This window comes from Procambarus clarkii, chromosome 1 (genome assembly GCF_040958095.1).
Source record: "Procambarus clarkii isolate CNS0578487 chromosome 1, FALCON_Pclarkii_2.0, whole genome shotgun sequence".
Classification (NCBI taxonomy): domain Eukaryota; kingdom Metazoa; phylum Arthropoda; class Malacostraca; order Decapoda; family Cambaridae; genus Procambarus; species Procambarus clarkii.
This window is the reverse complement of record NC_091150.1, coordinates 54,767,560-54,785,681: the sequence shown is the minus strand read 5'-3', so window position 1 is coordinate 54,785,681 and position 18,122 is coordinate 54,767,560. Positions and strand designations below refer to the sequence as shown.

The 18,122-nt window shown below is 43.8% G+C and overlaps 1 protein-coding gene across 1 annotated transcript in view; it reads right to left on the bottom strand.

Moving 5' to 3' along the window:
* LOC138355742 (rab9 effector protein with kelch motifs-like) overlaps positions 1 to 16,332 on the bottom strand; it is a 127,706-nt gene extending 111,374 nt beyond the window's left edge. The window contains exon 1 of the mRNA XM_069311125.1: positions 14,583 to 16,332. Coding sequence (XP_069167226.1) covers positions 14,583 to 14,768 — 186 coding nt within the window. The 5' untranslated portion in view covers positions 14,769 to 16,332. The remainder of the gene's footprint in view (positions 1 to 14,582) is intronic.
* Between the last annotated feature and the right edge of the window lie 1,790 nt (positions 16,333 to 18,122).

Sequence of the window (18,122 nt, the reverse complement as noted above, 5' to 3'; positions counted from 1 at the left end):
GGGCAGGTGCGACGGGACACCAGCCAATCAGCGACAGGCAGGCAAAGGACGAGCAGTTTGCTGGTTACGGCGGTGGTAGCTAGCAGGTGCTGGGTACGATTTGCTCTCTGGGCAAAACGTTTGGCGATACTTGCTGGACGTATCTTCTATATTATTTTGTATATTTACGTACTGATGAAGGGAAGAGCAGGCTCAATCTCTCTTGAAAGAGATTATCGTCACAGTAGGTGATGTAGAAGCACAATAATCCGTGTTGTCATGTCAGCAGGCTGTGGACTGGCTACCATGGCCACATCTCTCCTGTGCACTCATCCACTATATACATATATATGTATACACACATTTTATTATATATTATATTATATTATATTATATATATATATATATATATATATATATATATATATATATATATATATATATATATATATATATATATATATATATATATATAATTAGTAGGCATCCTTCAGTCTCGGGAGACTATGGAGTTGCGCCCTAGTTGTCAATCCTGGTGCAGCGTTTGGTGTGACTGATGAGGCCAATCTGAGAGTGGCAGTCCATCCCACACCGAGCACAAACGAAGTCCGATTCTGGTCTGTCTTCCTGGTTACCGGCTTTCCTTCTCTGTCTCTTTGCCTCCGATTCCTTGGCAAGTGACTCCTCGAACTTGGAGAGACCTCGTTGAACAGACTGCCTCCAGGCTGAACGGTCTGCAGCCAGTGTCTCCCATATAGCAAGATCGACGTCCATGGCTTTCAGGTCCCTTTTGCATACGTCTTTGTACCGTAGCTGGGGCTTGCCTGCTGGACGCTTTCCCTGCCTCAGCTCTCCATACAGGAGATCCTTGGGGATCCTGCCGTCGCCCATTCGCACAACGTGCCCGAGCCAGCGCATTCGTCTCTGTTTCAGCATTGTGTACATGCTGGTGATTCTTGCTCTCCCCAAGACGTTGTTGTTTGTCACCTTGTCCTGCCAGGTGATGTCCAAGATGTGTCTAAGGCAGCGCATGTGGTAGGCACTCAGCCGTCTTTCCTGACGGGCGCGGAGTGTCCAAGACTCACTGCCATAAAGGAGAGTGCTCAGGACACAGGATCTGTAAACCTGAATCTTAGTATACTCAGTCAGCCTATTGTTGGCCCACACTCTCTTTGTCAGTTTGGACATGGTAGTAGATGCCTTACCGATGCGTTTGTTTAGCTCCGTATCAAGAGAGGGAGTCAGAGATTGTGGAGCCCAGGTACACGAAGTCGTGAACAACTTCCAGTTTGGAATCAGAGATGCCGATGTCAGGTGGGGAGTCCACTCCTTGTCCCATGACTTGTGTTTTCTTCAGACTGATGGTGAGTCCGAAAGCCTGAGAGGCCTCGCTGAAGCGGGTTATGAGCCGTTGGAGGTCTTCAGCTGAGTGGGCAGTGACTGCTGCGTCGTCGGCAAAGAGGAAGTCGCGCAGACACCTCAGCCGAACCTTTGTCTTGGCTCTCAGCCTGGCGAGGTTAAAGAGCTTTCCATCCGACCTGGTCCGGAGGTAAATGCCTTCCGTGACAGATCCGAAGGCGTGCCGCAGCATAACTGCGAAGAAAATCCCGAATAGGGTTGGAGCCAGTACGCAGCCCTGCTTTACTCCACTTCGAATGTCAAAGGCGCCTGATGTTAGGCCATCAAAGACCACGGTGCCCCTCATGTTCTCATGGAAAGATCTGATGATGCTGAGGAGCCTGGGTGGCTCCATATATATATATATATATATATATATATATATATATATAACTGCTGCTCTTGGGGCTGAGGACTTTAACCAGTCCATCTGACAACAAAAACGTTGACAGTCAAGTTTTATCGGAAAATATTACGTGATTACTTCCAAGACTTCCTCGATGAGAAGAGTAAGAGGAGAGATCTAAGAGCAGAGGGATATAAGCAGACGGACTGAGGGGAAGAATTTCTACAGCAGAGTTAATTGGGCGAGCAGACAGAGGGGAAGAGTTCCAGCAGAGTGTCAGTGTTACTAAAGCCTCGTGAAAATTGTTGACCAGCACTTGCATAATTGATTTTAATGAACAGAGGATAGCAAGAGTGTGGCCTTTGCTAGCTAGGTTAAACCCACACACACACACACACACACACACACACACACACACACACACACACACACACACACACACACACACACACAGGTCTGGTAGTTGAGTGGACAGCACGCGGGACTCGTAATCCTGTGGCGCGGGTTCGATTCCCGGACTAAGCAGGACAAATTGGCAGTTTATTTCACCCTGATGCCCTTGTTACCTAGCAGTAAATAGGTACCTGGGAGTTGGACAGCTGTTTCTGCATGCTTCCTGGTGGGGGGGGGGGGGGGTGAGTGTGTGGGGAAAAAAAATATTAACAGTTGACTGACAGTTGAGAGGCGTGCCGAAAGTGCAGAGCTCAACCCCCGCAAGCACAACAAGGCGAATGCAACTAGGTGAATACACATTGGGGACACAGGTGGAGACTGAGTACCCACATGGGACGTTAGAAAGAACTTTTTCAGTGTCAGAGTAGTTAACAGATGGAATGCATTAGGCAGTGATGTGGTGGAAGCTGACTCCATACACAGTTTCAATTATAGATATGATAGAGCCCAGTAGGCTCAGGAACCTGTACACCAGTTGTTTGACAGTTGAGAGGCGGGACCAAAGAGCCAGAGCTGTACCCCCGCAAGCACAACTAGGCACACACACACACACATAATACACATGTGTTACATGTGTAAGTGTGAGTACACACACACACACGCATATTATTATATATATATATATATATATATATATGCATGCATGCAGTTGACGATCACGAAACATTGATCATGTGTATACGGAAAATCCACAGAGAAATGGAAAAGAAAGATAAACGTTTCGGCCGATCCAGGCCGTTGTCAACACCAGACTGTCAACATCAGTCTGGTGTTGACAACGGCCTGGATCATCCAAAACAACCATCTTTCTTTTCCATTTCTCTGTGGATTTTCGGCATGTATAAAATATTACATTATATGTATATATATATATATATATATATATATATATATATATATATATATATATATATATATATATATATATATATATATATTTTACTAAGCCTCTCACGATATGACAACTTCACCATCTCATATATTCCAAACGTCATTTTATTAAATTTGACGAGTGATTTGTCGCTCAGACTCCTCCCCATCCCTCCCTCTCTGTTGGGCAAATTGAGGAAAACTGAGGGGAGATAGCGAGGGGAGCAGCGATAGTTAGGGATGGAGGAAGGGAAGAGACGAGGAGGGGAGGGGAGGGAAAGGGGGGAGGGGGGTAGGAAGCAGAGGAGCACGGCTTGGCTGCCCCCTTTTTCCCCTCTGCCATTAATTACGCAACAGAGCAAATTGGTCAAAACAATTATCGACGAGGGACTTCAGCGTGCAGCGGTGACGGAAGGGGCAACAGCAGCAACAGCAGCAACAGCAGCAGCAACAGCAGCGGCAGCAGCAGCGGCGGCGGCGGCAGCAGCACCAGCACCACCCTCCAGAGTGGCGTGTGCGCGCACACGCGCAGAGTAAAGAGAGAGGGGAAGAAAGTAGTTGGCACTCTTAACACAAGGCTCTCAGCCAATCAACAGCCCCGCAAGCCGTTGTCAGAACAAATGCAATACCACAATAACAGTTAAACTACTAGGATAGTTATCTAGATATTTATGATGGTCTGAAAGCATATTACGCTTCTAATAATCGTCTACTTTAAACTGGCAAGTGAACCTTAGTCCTAAACAGAGAATATTCTCAAATTATATCTTTAGTGTATTATAAATCGTTGGTTTGAAATACAAAAAGTATATGCTGAACACGTTTTCTTTGAAACAGAATGAAGAATTTAGTTTTCTATCAACAAAATTATAGGGTACAATTAAATAGCTTTCGAATTTCATATTTTACATTTTGGACAAGAATATAACGTATTTATGTAAGTGAACAAACCCATCCTCCTGCTTAGATAGTCCGTTCTGTAGCTATATGGACCATCGTACACACATAGTTACTATCTAACTGACAATTAGATAGTTGAATTAGAAATAGTTCGAACAAAAAATAAAGCCAAAACCCAAACTTAAATATTCCTAGGCCTAGTATAGCACATATATGTACTATATTAGGCTGCACATTGCGTGCATTAGGCCTAGGCAGATTAGGTTTTCTTGCCAGCACCGATACAAAAACATTGCCGGTTTGTCCACATTCAATCGTACCGATTTCTACTTTCTAATTGCCTTTTACGTCAACGTATGAACGATGGTGCTCATCGTTACTGTAAGTACTACCTAAACTGGAGGCTGGGCTAGACTAAACGTGATGAAACCTAACCTAACCTAACCTAACCTAAACTGGAGGCTGGGCTAGACTAAACGTGATGAAATCTAACCTAACCTAACCAAACCTAACCTAACCTAACCTAACCTAACCTAACCTAAACTGGAGGCTGGGCTAGACTAAACGTGATGAAATCTAACCTAACCTAACCTAACCTAACCTAACCTAAACTGGAGGCTGGGCTAGACTAAACGTGATGAAATCTAACCTAACCTAACCTAACCTAGCCTAATCTAACCTAACGAAACGTCAACCTAATCTAGCCATGGACAGCGAGTAGATAATAGCACTAATTACGTCGTGGTGTTGAATCTATTATCTCCAGGAAACCTTCTCCCTGAGGACAGGTTTACTGGCACTGTCTCTCTCAGGAACATCACTCCATTAACGACCATTCACTCCTGGACCGACTCGCATCTGGAACTTGTTGGCTCAACAGGTCGATGACACACGGGAGATGCGGGCACACGGTTGGCTACGGGCTCATCCTGTTCCTTATATAATTGTTACTTAGATTAAAATAAAGATCGTTCCAAATAAAATATAATCAAGGGGGGGCATGCTTCAGATGACCTGAAGTTGGATAACAGCTCTTGCTTGCAGTTTCGCTTGGCACTTCAACTGACAGTTCTAATGAACGACAGAGAGAGAGAGTCTGGCCCCAGTAAACGCCAAGAGTCTGCTGCCTGGCCATTGTAATAAAAATAATCCAGGGAGGATTACCAGTCTCTCGTTATTCCCTGACATTTTTCCCCAGAAACTGCCACTAAACGCAGCTCCCTCGACCTCTTAAGTGAACCCTTGACCTCTCAAGTGAACCCTCGACCTCTTGGGCGCTCCCTCGACCTCTTAACTTTCCTTAATATTGGTCAAAAGTTGTCAACGGAGGTTAATGGTGAATTGAGTTTGCCAAATGAGGTCTTAAGGTGGCCAGAGGTGGTCTTAAGTCTTAACTGTAAATTCGAGGATGGACCCCTATCCTAGAAAAAAAAGAGAGCATTAATATGCACAAACTTACCAATAAAATTATGGTTTCTGGGAACATTGATATGCCATTTTGAGCCTGATTTTGATGTGAAAAAAAAAATCAAGAATTTTACATAAGGCAACTTTTTGAAGGTGTTACGGTATGCTCCCTTTACCGCCTATTCATAAACGTATCTGCATGCTCCAACATAAGGCATCAACAATACATGCTCAGTGTCTATGCAAGACACCCCCCTCCCCCACCCTCTAGTACCCAAGACACCTAGACACCTGCTGTCTGGGCAGAGACCCAGTGTCACTCACCACTTGTTTAATTGCCGGCCGAGGGTTACCCGCATCATCAGCGCCATCTATGCTGGCCCGCATATATAAGGAGCTCACCGACGTCCAGTCCTTACGGGGGAGACATCTCCCGTCACACAGGGTGCAGTCGCACCTCCACAGATCTCCAGTATCAGCTCTTGATACTGGTAATGGCTCAAAAGGGCCACCATTTACGGGCTATTCATGCCCATGCCACCTTTTGGGTGGGTTAATCATCATCACCAGTCCTTAGAATACACTTCGTGCTCTCAGCAGTGACATCTACTATCGCCTTCCCAGGAGACAGTAGATGCGTACAGCTTTTGCGTAAATGTATTAATTTGTACCTTTTCTTTGCTTAACGTAAAAACTCAGTGTTTATATTTCTTTTATATTTTATATTGTGTTTTCGCCAAGTGGATACGGGTGCTTTTTTTTTTGTCTTTAAAGTCATTTTTGATATATTAAATGTTTCAAGTGATTATTCTCTTTGTTTTACTCGCAGCTCTCACAGTGTAGAGCTCACAAGCAGTCTCATTTACTTTACTTTACTTTGTTTATATTTAATGTGATTAGCGCAGCACCAGCCGGAATAGTCACTCATCTATTTTCAGATTAATGTCACAAAGGAGATTTGAACTTTCAACAACCAAATTCTTTTGATATTCACCACCTAAATAAAAAAGAATATTAATATTTTTGTGAGACAAAAAAACTTAAGTGGTAAATAATAATAATAATAATAATAATAATAATAATAATAATAATAGTTCTCAAAATAATTTAAAGTAGTTCTTAGTATACACCTCCTTACCTGTTACTATATGATAATTGAGGCAAACCAATTAATTAATTAATTGTATTTTACTAGTTTAATCGGTTGTGCTGGGGCCTTCGCCCTTCTTTCATGCTCCCCCTCTCTCTCTCTCTCTCTCCCTTCCCTCTCACCCCAGTCTTCTCTTCTATTCTCTTCCTTCTTTCCATCTCTCCCACTTTCTGTCTCCCACTGTGTCTTCTCACAATTATCGCCACTCTCCACCTGTCTCCCCCCTCTCTCCTTCCCTCATTTTAAACATCCCTCCTATACCCCCCCCCCCTCTTCTGCTTCCTTCTCTTTGTCTCAATATGTCTTGAACTCTATGTCTGTCTCTGTGTCTGCCTCTGTCTCTACCTGTGTGTCTATATGCCCTGGACGACCCAGTCTCTCTGCAGGCCAATCTCTGTGTTTCTGTTTCTGTCTCGTTCTGTCTCTGTCTCGTTCTGTCTCTGTCTCGTTCTGTCTCTGTCTTTTTGCTGTCTCTTTCTCTTATACAAATAATACAGTAGTTTACCACTGGCGTGTGGGATGTCCGGCTGAATAATGTATACATTCATCCCGTTCTCCTGAACGGGATGAATATAATCTCCGTTAATCATTATCTCCACTGAATATAATCTCCATATTCTCTACTGAATATAATCTCCATATTCTCCACTGAATATAATCTCCATATTCTCCATTACATTTTGACGTATAATTTCCCTAAGGACAAAAAAAACCTGACGTACTCCAATATTGTAGCGGCTCGCGAAAGTAACGTGATGTCCCGTTTTCTGTTGGTGACGTTAAGTTGCGCTCGGGAGAAAGTTATATTACGATAAGAAAGAAATTGGTTTTGACATTTATATTGTATATATATATAATTTTTTTTAATATTTTGCTAGATGTGGCTGTCGGACAGGTTAAAAATCGTCGTGGGGGTCAGAATGTGAGCCATGACTTGCTGCTGTTTCTTTTTGGAATTCTGGTGAGCTTGAATTATTATAGCCTATGTCCGTCATACACCCCCACATCATTCATTTCCCTCTGCAAAGTTGGATGAGGCTAGCCCCAATTAATACGTATAGATTGCGCTGGAAATGGATTTGCTTCACATAGCCGTAATACAAAAAAAAATATGCCTAGAAGAGAAATAAAATCAGACACTCTATTGCCCTTTTTGAAATGCAAAAACTTCACGGCCATTTACTGAGTTTTGTTTTAAAAATTGAGCAAAAAAACAGAAAGTAAACCTTAATGCTGCTCGCGTTTATCACGGAGTAAGAATTGAAAACTGTGAAGTTATCTTGGACAAGGCAACACCTTATCTCTGACATCCAGTTGGATTCAACTTTTCGTTTCCATACCAAAACAGAATTAGGGCTGCGGTTGCTGGCTTCCTCAGACGCGGGAAGACTTTATTTCAAAGACTTTCACCACACGTCTTCAAGACCCTTAAAAGTAGAATTCATGCCACATCATATCCTTGGTTTCCAAGTCAATGAAGCCATCTTTATCTTGGCTGCAACCTCGACTCTCAAGTTATTCATCGTATTTTACCGCAAAAATCACCAGCGTCAAAATATGATGTACTATGAAAAATAGTATTTCGCTAAATTGACGGGCTGTTACGTTATATATTCATGGGTGTTCAGTTAGGTTAGGTTCAGGCAGTCAAGTACATCATTCTGGTGACATTGTGACGCCTCAAGAGGACGGGCTAGCTGACACCATTAATGGCGCCGTCCAGGCTAGCAAGGGATGTATTTCGGTTCCATGTGAATATTATAAGGTCGACTGAATTGAAGAAGTAACGTACATAAGAGTTCTAAAGTGGTTCCCGGTGTCTAAAAGATTCTCTAAATCGACACGACCTTCTTGCGTCAGACCTGAGCCTGCAGAAGCACTAATTCCTCTACTGTCGGTGGAAACGATACGCTTCAATTTCCCTCTATGATAGTGCCAATTGACCCGTAACAAGTATCGTAACTTTTCGACAAAGTCCAGCAAGGGCAGAGCCTTGAAGCGAACTGTTCACCTCGTGCATGTGGGCAAAAATATCAGCCATGTTTTGAATGACCTCCTCGCTGTCAAATTGCTCTTAGAGCGGCCAATTCTATACTCTCATTAAAAACTCAAACTTCTGCACAAACTTCAGTCAAGCGCCTGGAGACTTGGCCTCTGGAAAGCTCACAAACTTCTGTGTAATGAAGAGAAATTTCCCATTTTGTTCCCCCCATTTCTTGGCAAAACTTTTTTTTTTGTCAAGTCCTTTGTGTCAGGTAAAGCTTACCTTGACGGTAGTCAAAACTTCTCTTAGTAGCCTTTCTTAGACGCCTTTGTTAGCTTTTTGTTAGTAGCTTTGGAGGCAGTCGCTTGTTGACGGGAAAAAGAGTCATGACAAGTCTTCAAAAAATCCACACCTGCCCAGGTCAGGCAGGACCCCCACTGGTAATCCCACACACCCCCCAGGTCGGGCAGGACCACCACTGGTCACGCCACACCTGCCCAGGTCGGGCAGGACCACCACTGGTAATCCCACACACCCCCAGGTCTGGCAGGACCACCACTGATCACGCCACACCTGCCCAGGTCGGGCAGGACCACCACTGGTCACCCCACACCTCCCCAGGTCGGGCAGGACCACCACTGGTCACCCCACACCTCCCCAGGTCGGGCAGGACCACCACTGGTCACCCCACACCTCCCCAGGTCGGGCAGGACCACCACTGGTCACCCCACACCTCCCCAGGTCGGGCAGGACCACCACTGGTCACGCCACCCCTGCCCCAGGTCGGGCAGGACCACCACTGGTCACGCCACACCTGCCCCAGGTCGGGCAGGACCACCACTGGTCACCACACACCTGCCCCAGGTCGGGCAGGACCACCACTGGTCACGCCACACCTGCCCCAGGTCGGGCAGGACCACCACCGGACACACACTACATATTCAACAATTCACAAATCCCTTAAAGCCGAACCATTCACAGTCCCGCAACATTAAATTCAGAAACTTCATCTCGCCTCTAGGTGTGCACTGAAGGCCCACTTTGGCCCCACTTTGCCCCCCCCCCCCCTTTAGCCCCACTTTAGCCGCACTTTGGAGCCGCATTTTAGCCGCACTTTGGCCCCACCATGACTAACTAGGAGGCAGTAATAAGGTCAGTGGGAAGTGACGAAGGTCGAAGTAAGGTCAGGAGAACCACCAAGGCACTGTGAAGGTGACAGGAATACCGACCAACCAACCAACAGTAGGCAGGATATCCTCCTCCCTTTGGGGTAGCTTGGTCTGGTCGAGGACCGGGCCGCAGGGGACGTTGAGCCCCGAAATCCTCGCAAGGTATGGAGGACGGTACACATACGCTCATCACATACACGTCAGGGCTCACACATATACTATTTAAGTGGTGCAGGTGTATGCGTGGTCAGGTGTGTTCTCATACATGCGCGTGTGTGTATGAATATCCATTTATGTATATAGGAAATGTGATATGTATGTTTGTACATGAACAACCGTGAAATCATCAGGTACATGTAGAATAACTTGTATCCTCGCCATAACGTGGTACCCCAGTTTACCCGAAGATAGCGTGGTATCCCAGTTTACTTGAGGATAACGTGGTACCCCAGTTTACCCGAAGATAGCGTGGTATCCCAGCTTACTTGAGGATAACGTGGTACCCCAGTTTACCCGAAGATAGCGTGGTATCCCAGTTTACTTGATAACGTTGTACCCTAGTTTACCTGAGGATAACGTGGTATCCCACGTTATCCTCAGGTAAAGGAGAGAGACCATGTTGGGTGGAGTAACTCTTACATATTGTCTTAGTCACCGGTAAGAGAGCATGTTGTGTGGGGTAACTCTTACATATTGTCTTAGTCACCGGTAAGAGAGCATGTTGTGTGGGGTAACTCTTACATATTGTCTTAGTCACCGGTAAGAGAGCATGTTGGGTGGGGTAACTAAATAATAAATAAATATGTTTATTCAGGTAAGGTACATACATACAAGTGATGTTACATTAATGGATTGATATATAGATAGAGCTAGTACATACAATGCCTAAAGCCACTATTACGCAATGCGTTTCGGGCAACCGGGCAACTCGGTTGCCCGGTTGCAACCGAGTTCGGGCAACTCTTACATATTGTCTTCTAAAAACGTTAAAACATTATTGACGGGAACCTCTGTGGGAAAAATGTTATGTCAAAATATTAAAGTTTAACAAGGCCGTGTTATTAATACGACCCGTGATCCCCTATTGTGCTTATAAACACTCTTTAGAATGTTTTAATACGAGTCAGTGAAGGCAGCCATAAAGAGGGGGACGGATTACCACTGAAGCATCTGGCTAACTTACATAAAAATAAAACCTTCTGCTCAAAGTTACGATCGTAAAGTAAAGTAGCGAAGTAAAGGAACACCTCCTGAATGGTTTTAGGGAGCCCATAATGTTACGGGAAGATTGTGTGTTGGGGGGGGGGGGGGTTCAGACCTCAGACTTTGGTATAAGTTGATTTGCTTCTTTGTCCTTAACCAATCTTTCTTATTTTTTTTTGTTGAAATCCGGCATAACGAATCTCTGTATTTAACATGTGTACCTGTGGGTAAGACTTATTATATTATTATATTGTTGGCATTATTCTGTTAAGAATAATGATTTTTTTCCTTATGTTGTCATTCTTATATCCTCATTCTTGTTGAGGTTCGTAAGTATTGGTATAAATAAGAGACGCTCACATTATTACGCGAACATTCACAGTTGGCTACGAACATAATACGTTTTAAGACCTCGAGCATGATGATAAAAATACATAAGAATTATGAAAACAGCAGAAGGTCTATACGTGGCCAACCTGTCCTCTTAAAAATAACGTCGCTTTTGCCCGTATGGCCGAAAATGGACGTAATATGAAAATGAAAAAAAAAATGAAAATAAATTTGGAATTTTTTTTCAACACCAGTAAGTTAAGGGTCCTCTGATAGGTTAGGTGGGCAGGAAATTCTCATAAAGTTTCAAAACGTTATGTAAAACGTTAATTGAATGTTTCCTCTTCTAACCTTACCGAGTAAGCCGTACAACTCAAACAGAAAACGGGACAGTACGTCACTTTTGCGAGTCGACTTCATTTCAAATTACGTCCAAATTTGGCCATAGCGCGCATACCAGCCAAAAGTGACGTTATATTTAACAGGACGGGTTGGCGTGGCAGCTCTTGAAAATAACAGCGGTGTTTTCAAACCATCAACACCCCTGTTACCCAAGAATTTATGAAACCCTTAAAAAAATATCGCGACGTTTTTTCCTTCTTAATATTCATTGGAAAACTGAGACCCGACCCAAGGAGCTTAAGTACATATTTGCTCGGGACTGTCAAAGTCAGACCATTCTCTTAAAGGAAGGATATAGACGAGGTTGAGAAGTCGATTTAGGTTTATTGAGTTTTGCTATTTGTTCCATGCCTATATTATATATATATATATATATATATATATATATATATATATATATATATATATATATATATATATATATATGTCGTACCTAGTAGCCAGAACGCACTTATCGGCCTACTATGCAAGGCCCGATTTGCCTAATAAGCCAAGTTTTCCTGAATTAATATATTATCTCTAATTTTTTTCTTATGAAATGATAAATCTAACCATTTCATTACGTTTGAGGTCAATTTTTTTTATTGGAGTTTAAATTAACGTAGATATATGACCAAACCTAACCAACCCTACCTAACCTAACCTATCTTTATAGGTTAGGTTAGGTTAGGTAGCCGAAAAAGTTAGGTTAGGTAGGTTAGGTAGTCGAAAAAGCATTAGTGCATGAAAACTTGGCTTATTAGGCAAATCGGGCCTTGCATAGTAGACTGAGAAGTGCGTTCTGGCTACTAGGTACGACATATATATATATATATATATATATATATATATATATATATATATATATATATATATATATATATATATATATATATATATATATATATGCAGATATAGCTCCATTTTGTGCAACGATCAACGATCAGCACCATGTAGGAATAAAAGAAACTGCAGAAGGCTTATTGACTCATAAAGAGGTAGCTTCTATTTACATCCACTCAAACTCATTGTTGTGTTTGTCTAACCTTCGCCTGAAACAATCCCACGAACAAAAAATATTGTTAATATATCTTGGGGGATTTTTTTTTTTAATAATTTTGCATAAAAGGTGAGCTATTTCCTTGATTCCTCGTGATCCAGACCGTCCTCCTAAGGTTCCCAACGTCAAGAAACTGTCGTACTAAAGTGCCCTTCTCCAAACCTACCACAGGACCCACCAACAGAAAACGGGACAGTATGTCAATTTCTCAAGGTGCTTCCATTTTATAGTACAACGATTTTTGTCCTTAGATGGAGTATACGTCAAAATATGACGTCTTATTGGGACAGGTTGCATGACTTTTCCGTTCATTTAAAAAATATATTTATATATACAAGAGTTCTTACATACTTGTAAAGCCACTACCGCGCAGAGCGTCTCGGGCAGGAACTTAATCCTAATTTTCCCCGGAATACGACCCACCAAATCGTTTAACAACCAGGTTCCCATTCAGTGCTGGGTGAACAGAGGCTACAGATAAGGATTGGCGCCCAGTCACGTATCTGGCAGCTTTCTCAAAACCCAAATGTCGAGTACACAATGTGTCAACTTTGTGAAAGAGAAAACATGCACTCTCTTGAACATTATATTGTAGAATGTCCCATACTGACTGACTTTCGCCCTCCTGGGCTAAGGTATGCTGAACTCTGTAGTTACTATATGAGTACTGGAACACTTGATATATTGGACTTGTATCCAAAATTGACCATGTAATGTATCAATCATACAATGTATGTATGTGATGTAACTATATAACCTGAGCTTGTAAAAGCACCTTCATCACCTTCAGTGATTAAGTGCTTAATTGCACACTAGTTTCTTTATCAGCTACCTCACCCTGTCAGGGTAAATGAGACAAATGTATGTGAATGCATGTATGTGTGTATATATGTATGTGTATGTGTGTGTGTGTATGTATATGTATGGGTATAAAGCAAATATGGAAGCTGATCAGAATTACATTTCACCTTTGTGAATGTACATTAATGACACTATGTAAAAGACACGTCTAATACTTTATGTAGGGCGTACGTAAATCTGTGTATCTTTGTATTTACGTATGTAGGTTAGCTTAGCATTTTAAAAGCACCGAATCACCTTCTGTGGTTGAGTGTTCAATAAACCCTTGAACTGTATGTTTAACACTTCTCTAACCCTGTCCATGGAGGACAGAAGAAAATGTATATATGCTGGTTAGCATTGTAAATGTGTGGCCACGTCTGTGGTAGAAAATAACAAAAAAAAAAAAAAAAAAAAAAAAAAAAAAAAAAAAAAAAAAAAAAAAAAAAAAAAAAAAAAAAAAAAAAAAAAAAAACTCCTCCCTCCGGCCAGGATATGAACCCAGACCAAAGTGTTACCCAAGCGCCGGAAAAGTGTTTTACCACTGCGCCACGGGGAGCTCATGAGTTACAATGTCAGATAAGTCTAATTTCTGACTGCAAGCTGCCCAACGAAATTTCTTAATACATTCTTAATCACATACAACAGATGATATTTTGATTATCTTCAAAGAATATCCGACATACTGAATAAAATTATTACAAAAAATACAAAAAATTACGTAGCTTATAAAAACCAAGAAAGGACGGACACACACACACACACACACACACACACACACACACACACACACACACACACACACACACACACACACACACACCTGGGAGGGAGCCTGGTGGATAGCGCGCAGGCCTCGTAATTCTGTGGCGCGGGTTCGATTCCCGCACCAGGCAGAAATAAATGGCCAAAGTTTCTTTCACCCTGAATGCCCCTGTTACCTAGCAGTATATAGGAACCTGAGAGTTAGTCAGCTGTCACGGGCTGCTTCCTGGTGTGTGTGTGTGGTGTGGTGTGGTAAAAAGTAGTTAGTAAACAGTTGATTGACAGTTGAGAGGCGGGCCGAAAGAGCAAAAAAGCTCAACCCCCTCAAAACACAACTAGGTGAATACCTGCTTCTGAAGACATTGAGAGAGACGATCTCTGCGAGACCGTGTGCTGCTCCTGGAGGCCCTTCGAGGCGACCGTAGGCGCCGGTAACCAAACTTGAACACCAACAGCCAGGTTGATACACGAGTGTAGTGAGAGGACACGCACCGAGGGGGATGGTCAAAGGTAAACAGCACTAGGGCTCTCATCAGCGAAATAATTAATCCAATATTACAACATATCACAAGGAATATATATATACAAGGTATCCCAGCCTGGGAGCCAAGTGCTGTTCATGTTTCTTTTTTGTTTCTGTTTTGTTTTTTCTAAATTGCTAGGCTAAAGCACAGTTCCACCGTGCAGCACAGTTCCACAGCACAGACAGTCCCATATAACACAGCACAGACAGTTCCACAGCACAGACAGTTCCACACCACAGCACAGACAGTTCCACAACACAACGCAGACAGTTCCACAACACAGCACAGGCAGTTCCACAGTACAGACAGTTCCACAACACAGCACAGCACAGTTCCACACCACAGCACAGACAGTTCCACAACACAGCACAGCACAGACAGTTCCACAACACAGCACAGACAGTTCCACAGTACAGACAGTTCCACAACACAGCACAGACAGTTCCACAACACAGCACAGGCAGTTCCACAACACAGCACAGCACAGGCAGTTCCACAACACAGCACAGCACAGACAGTTCCACAACACAGCACAGACAGTTCCACAACACAGCACAGACAGTTCCACAACACAGCACAGGCAGTTCCACAACACAGCACAGGCAGTTCCACAGAACAGACAGTTCCACAACACAGCACAGGCACTTCCACGACACAGTACAGACAGTTCCACAACACAGCACAGACAGTTCCACGACACAGCACAGACAGTTTCACAACACAGCACAGACAGTTCCATAACACAGCACAGACAGTTCCATAACACAGCACAGACAGTTCCACAACACAGCACAGTTCCACAACATAGCACAGATAGTTCCACAACACAACAACACAGTTCCACAACACAGCACAGACAGTTCCATAACACAACAACACAGTTCCACAACACAGCACAGACAGTTCCATAACACAGCACAGACAGTTCCACAACACAGCACAGTTCCACAACATAGCACAGATAGTTCCACAACACAGCAGACAGTCAGTTCCACAACACAGCACAGACAGTTCCACAACACAGCACAGACAGTTCCACAACACAGCACAGACAGTTCCACAACACAGCACAGATAGTTCCACAACACAGCAGACAGTCAGTTCCACAACACAGCACAGACAGTTCCACAACACAGCACAGACAGTTCCACAACACAGCACAGACAGTTCCACAACACAGCACAGACAGTTCCACAACACAGCACAGACAGTTCCACAACACAACACAGACAGTTCCACAACACAACACAGACAGTTCCACAACACAACACAGACAGTTCCACAACACAACACAGACAGTTCCACAACACAACACAGACAGTTCCACAACACAACACAGACAGTTCCACAACACAGCACAGACAGTTCCACAACACAACACAGACAGTTCCACAACACAACACAGACAGTTCCACAACACAACACAGACAGTTCCACAACACAACACAGACAGTTCCACAACACAACACAGACAGTTCCACAACACAACACAGACAGTTCCACAACACAACACAGACAGTTCCACAACACAGCACAGAGACCTACCATTACCCCCCCAAGACAGACAACAGGGCGCCCCCTGGGGCCGCCACCACCCCTACACCAGTGTTGCCAACGCGTGACTGGCCTGCCTGGCTGGAACTCCCACAACCTTCAAGGGCTCCACAGGATGTGAGGCGTAGATAAAATGGTCAAGCTGTTTAGCTGCGTTTACTTAACGCTCCGTAACCCAATGATCCCAGGTTTGTTTCCCGTTATAGGACAGAAACGTTTTCCTTCACCTGATACATACGTTCACCTAACTGTAAATAGGTAGCCGGTAGTAAACCAACTGTTGTGGCTGCATCTTGGGGTCGGCAACTGATCCCGTAGGACACACACAGAGGGGGAGGGGGGGCCTCGTAGCCTGGTGGATAGCGCGCAGGGCTCGTAATTCTGTGGCGCGGGTTCGATTCCCGCACCAAGCAGAAACAAATGGGCAAAGTTTCTTTCACCCTGAATGCCCCTGTTACCTAGCTTTAAATAGGTACCTGGTAGTTAGTCAGCTGTCACGGGCTGCTTCCTGGGGTGTGTGGTGTGGAGAAAAAAAATTAGTTAGAACAGTTGATTGACAGTTGAGAGGCGGGCCGAAAGAGCAAAGCTCAGCCCCCCGGCAAACACAACTAGGTGAGTACATACACACGGGTAGGACAGATCCTATCACACACGGATAGGACAGAGGGATGGCGTATGAGGGAACTGTGCCTTACGACACCAGAAAGAAGAAGGGAGAGGGGGGACATGATAGGAACGTATAAAATACTCAGGGGGATTGACAGAGTGGACATGGACGAAATGTTCACACGGAATAGTAACAGAACGATGGGACATGGGTGGAAGCTGGAAACTCAGATGAGACACAGATATGTTAGGAAATTTTCTTTTAGCGTGAGAGTAGTGGGAAAATGGAAGGAACAAGGAGCAGGTTGTGGAAGCAAATACTATTCATAATTTTAAAACCAGGTATGATAGGGAAATATATTAGTTAGGGAAACTATAGTCATTGCTGTAAACAACCGATGTTTGAAAGGCGGGATCCAAGAGTCAATGCTCGATCCTGCAGACACAACTAGGTGAGTACACACACACACACACACACACACACACACACACACACACACACACACACACACACACACACACACACAAAGGTTCAAAGGTTTGCCACCAGACTAGTACCCGAGCTGAGAGGTAAGAGCTACGAGGAGAGACTACGGGAATTGAACCTCACTTCGTTGGAAGACAGAAGAGTTAGGGGGGACATGATCACCACATTCAAGATTCTCAAGGGAATCTACAGGGTTGATAAAGACAGGCTATTTAACACAAGGGGCACACGCACTAGGGGACACAGGTGGAAACTGAGTGCCCAAATGAGCCACAGAGATATTAGAAAGAACTTTTTTAGTGTCAGAGTGGTTGACAAATGGAATGCATTAGGAAGCAATGTGGTGGAGGCTGACTCCATACACAGTTTCAAGTGTAGATATGATAGAGCCCAATAGGCTCAGGAACCTGTACACCTGTTGATTGACGGTTGAGAGGCGGGACCAAAGAGCCAGAGCTCAACCCCCGCAAGCACAACTAGGTGAGTACAACTAGGTGAGTACACACACACACACACACACACACTATGAGGGGAGGGGGGGAAGACATCAGAGTGGCGAGATGTCACCAACGGAGTCCCACAGGGCTCTGTACTTGGACTCATCCTGTGTCTAATATATGTAAATGATCTTCCAGAGGGTCTAGACTCATTTCTCTCAATGTTTGCTGATGATGCAAAAATTATGAGAAGAATCAAGATAGATGAAGATTGACAGA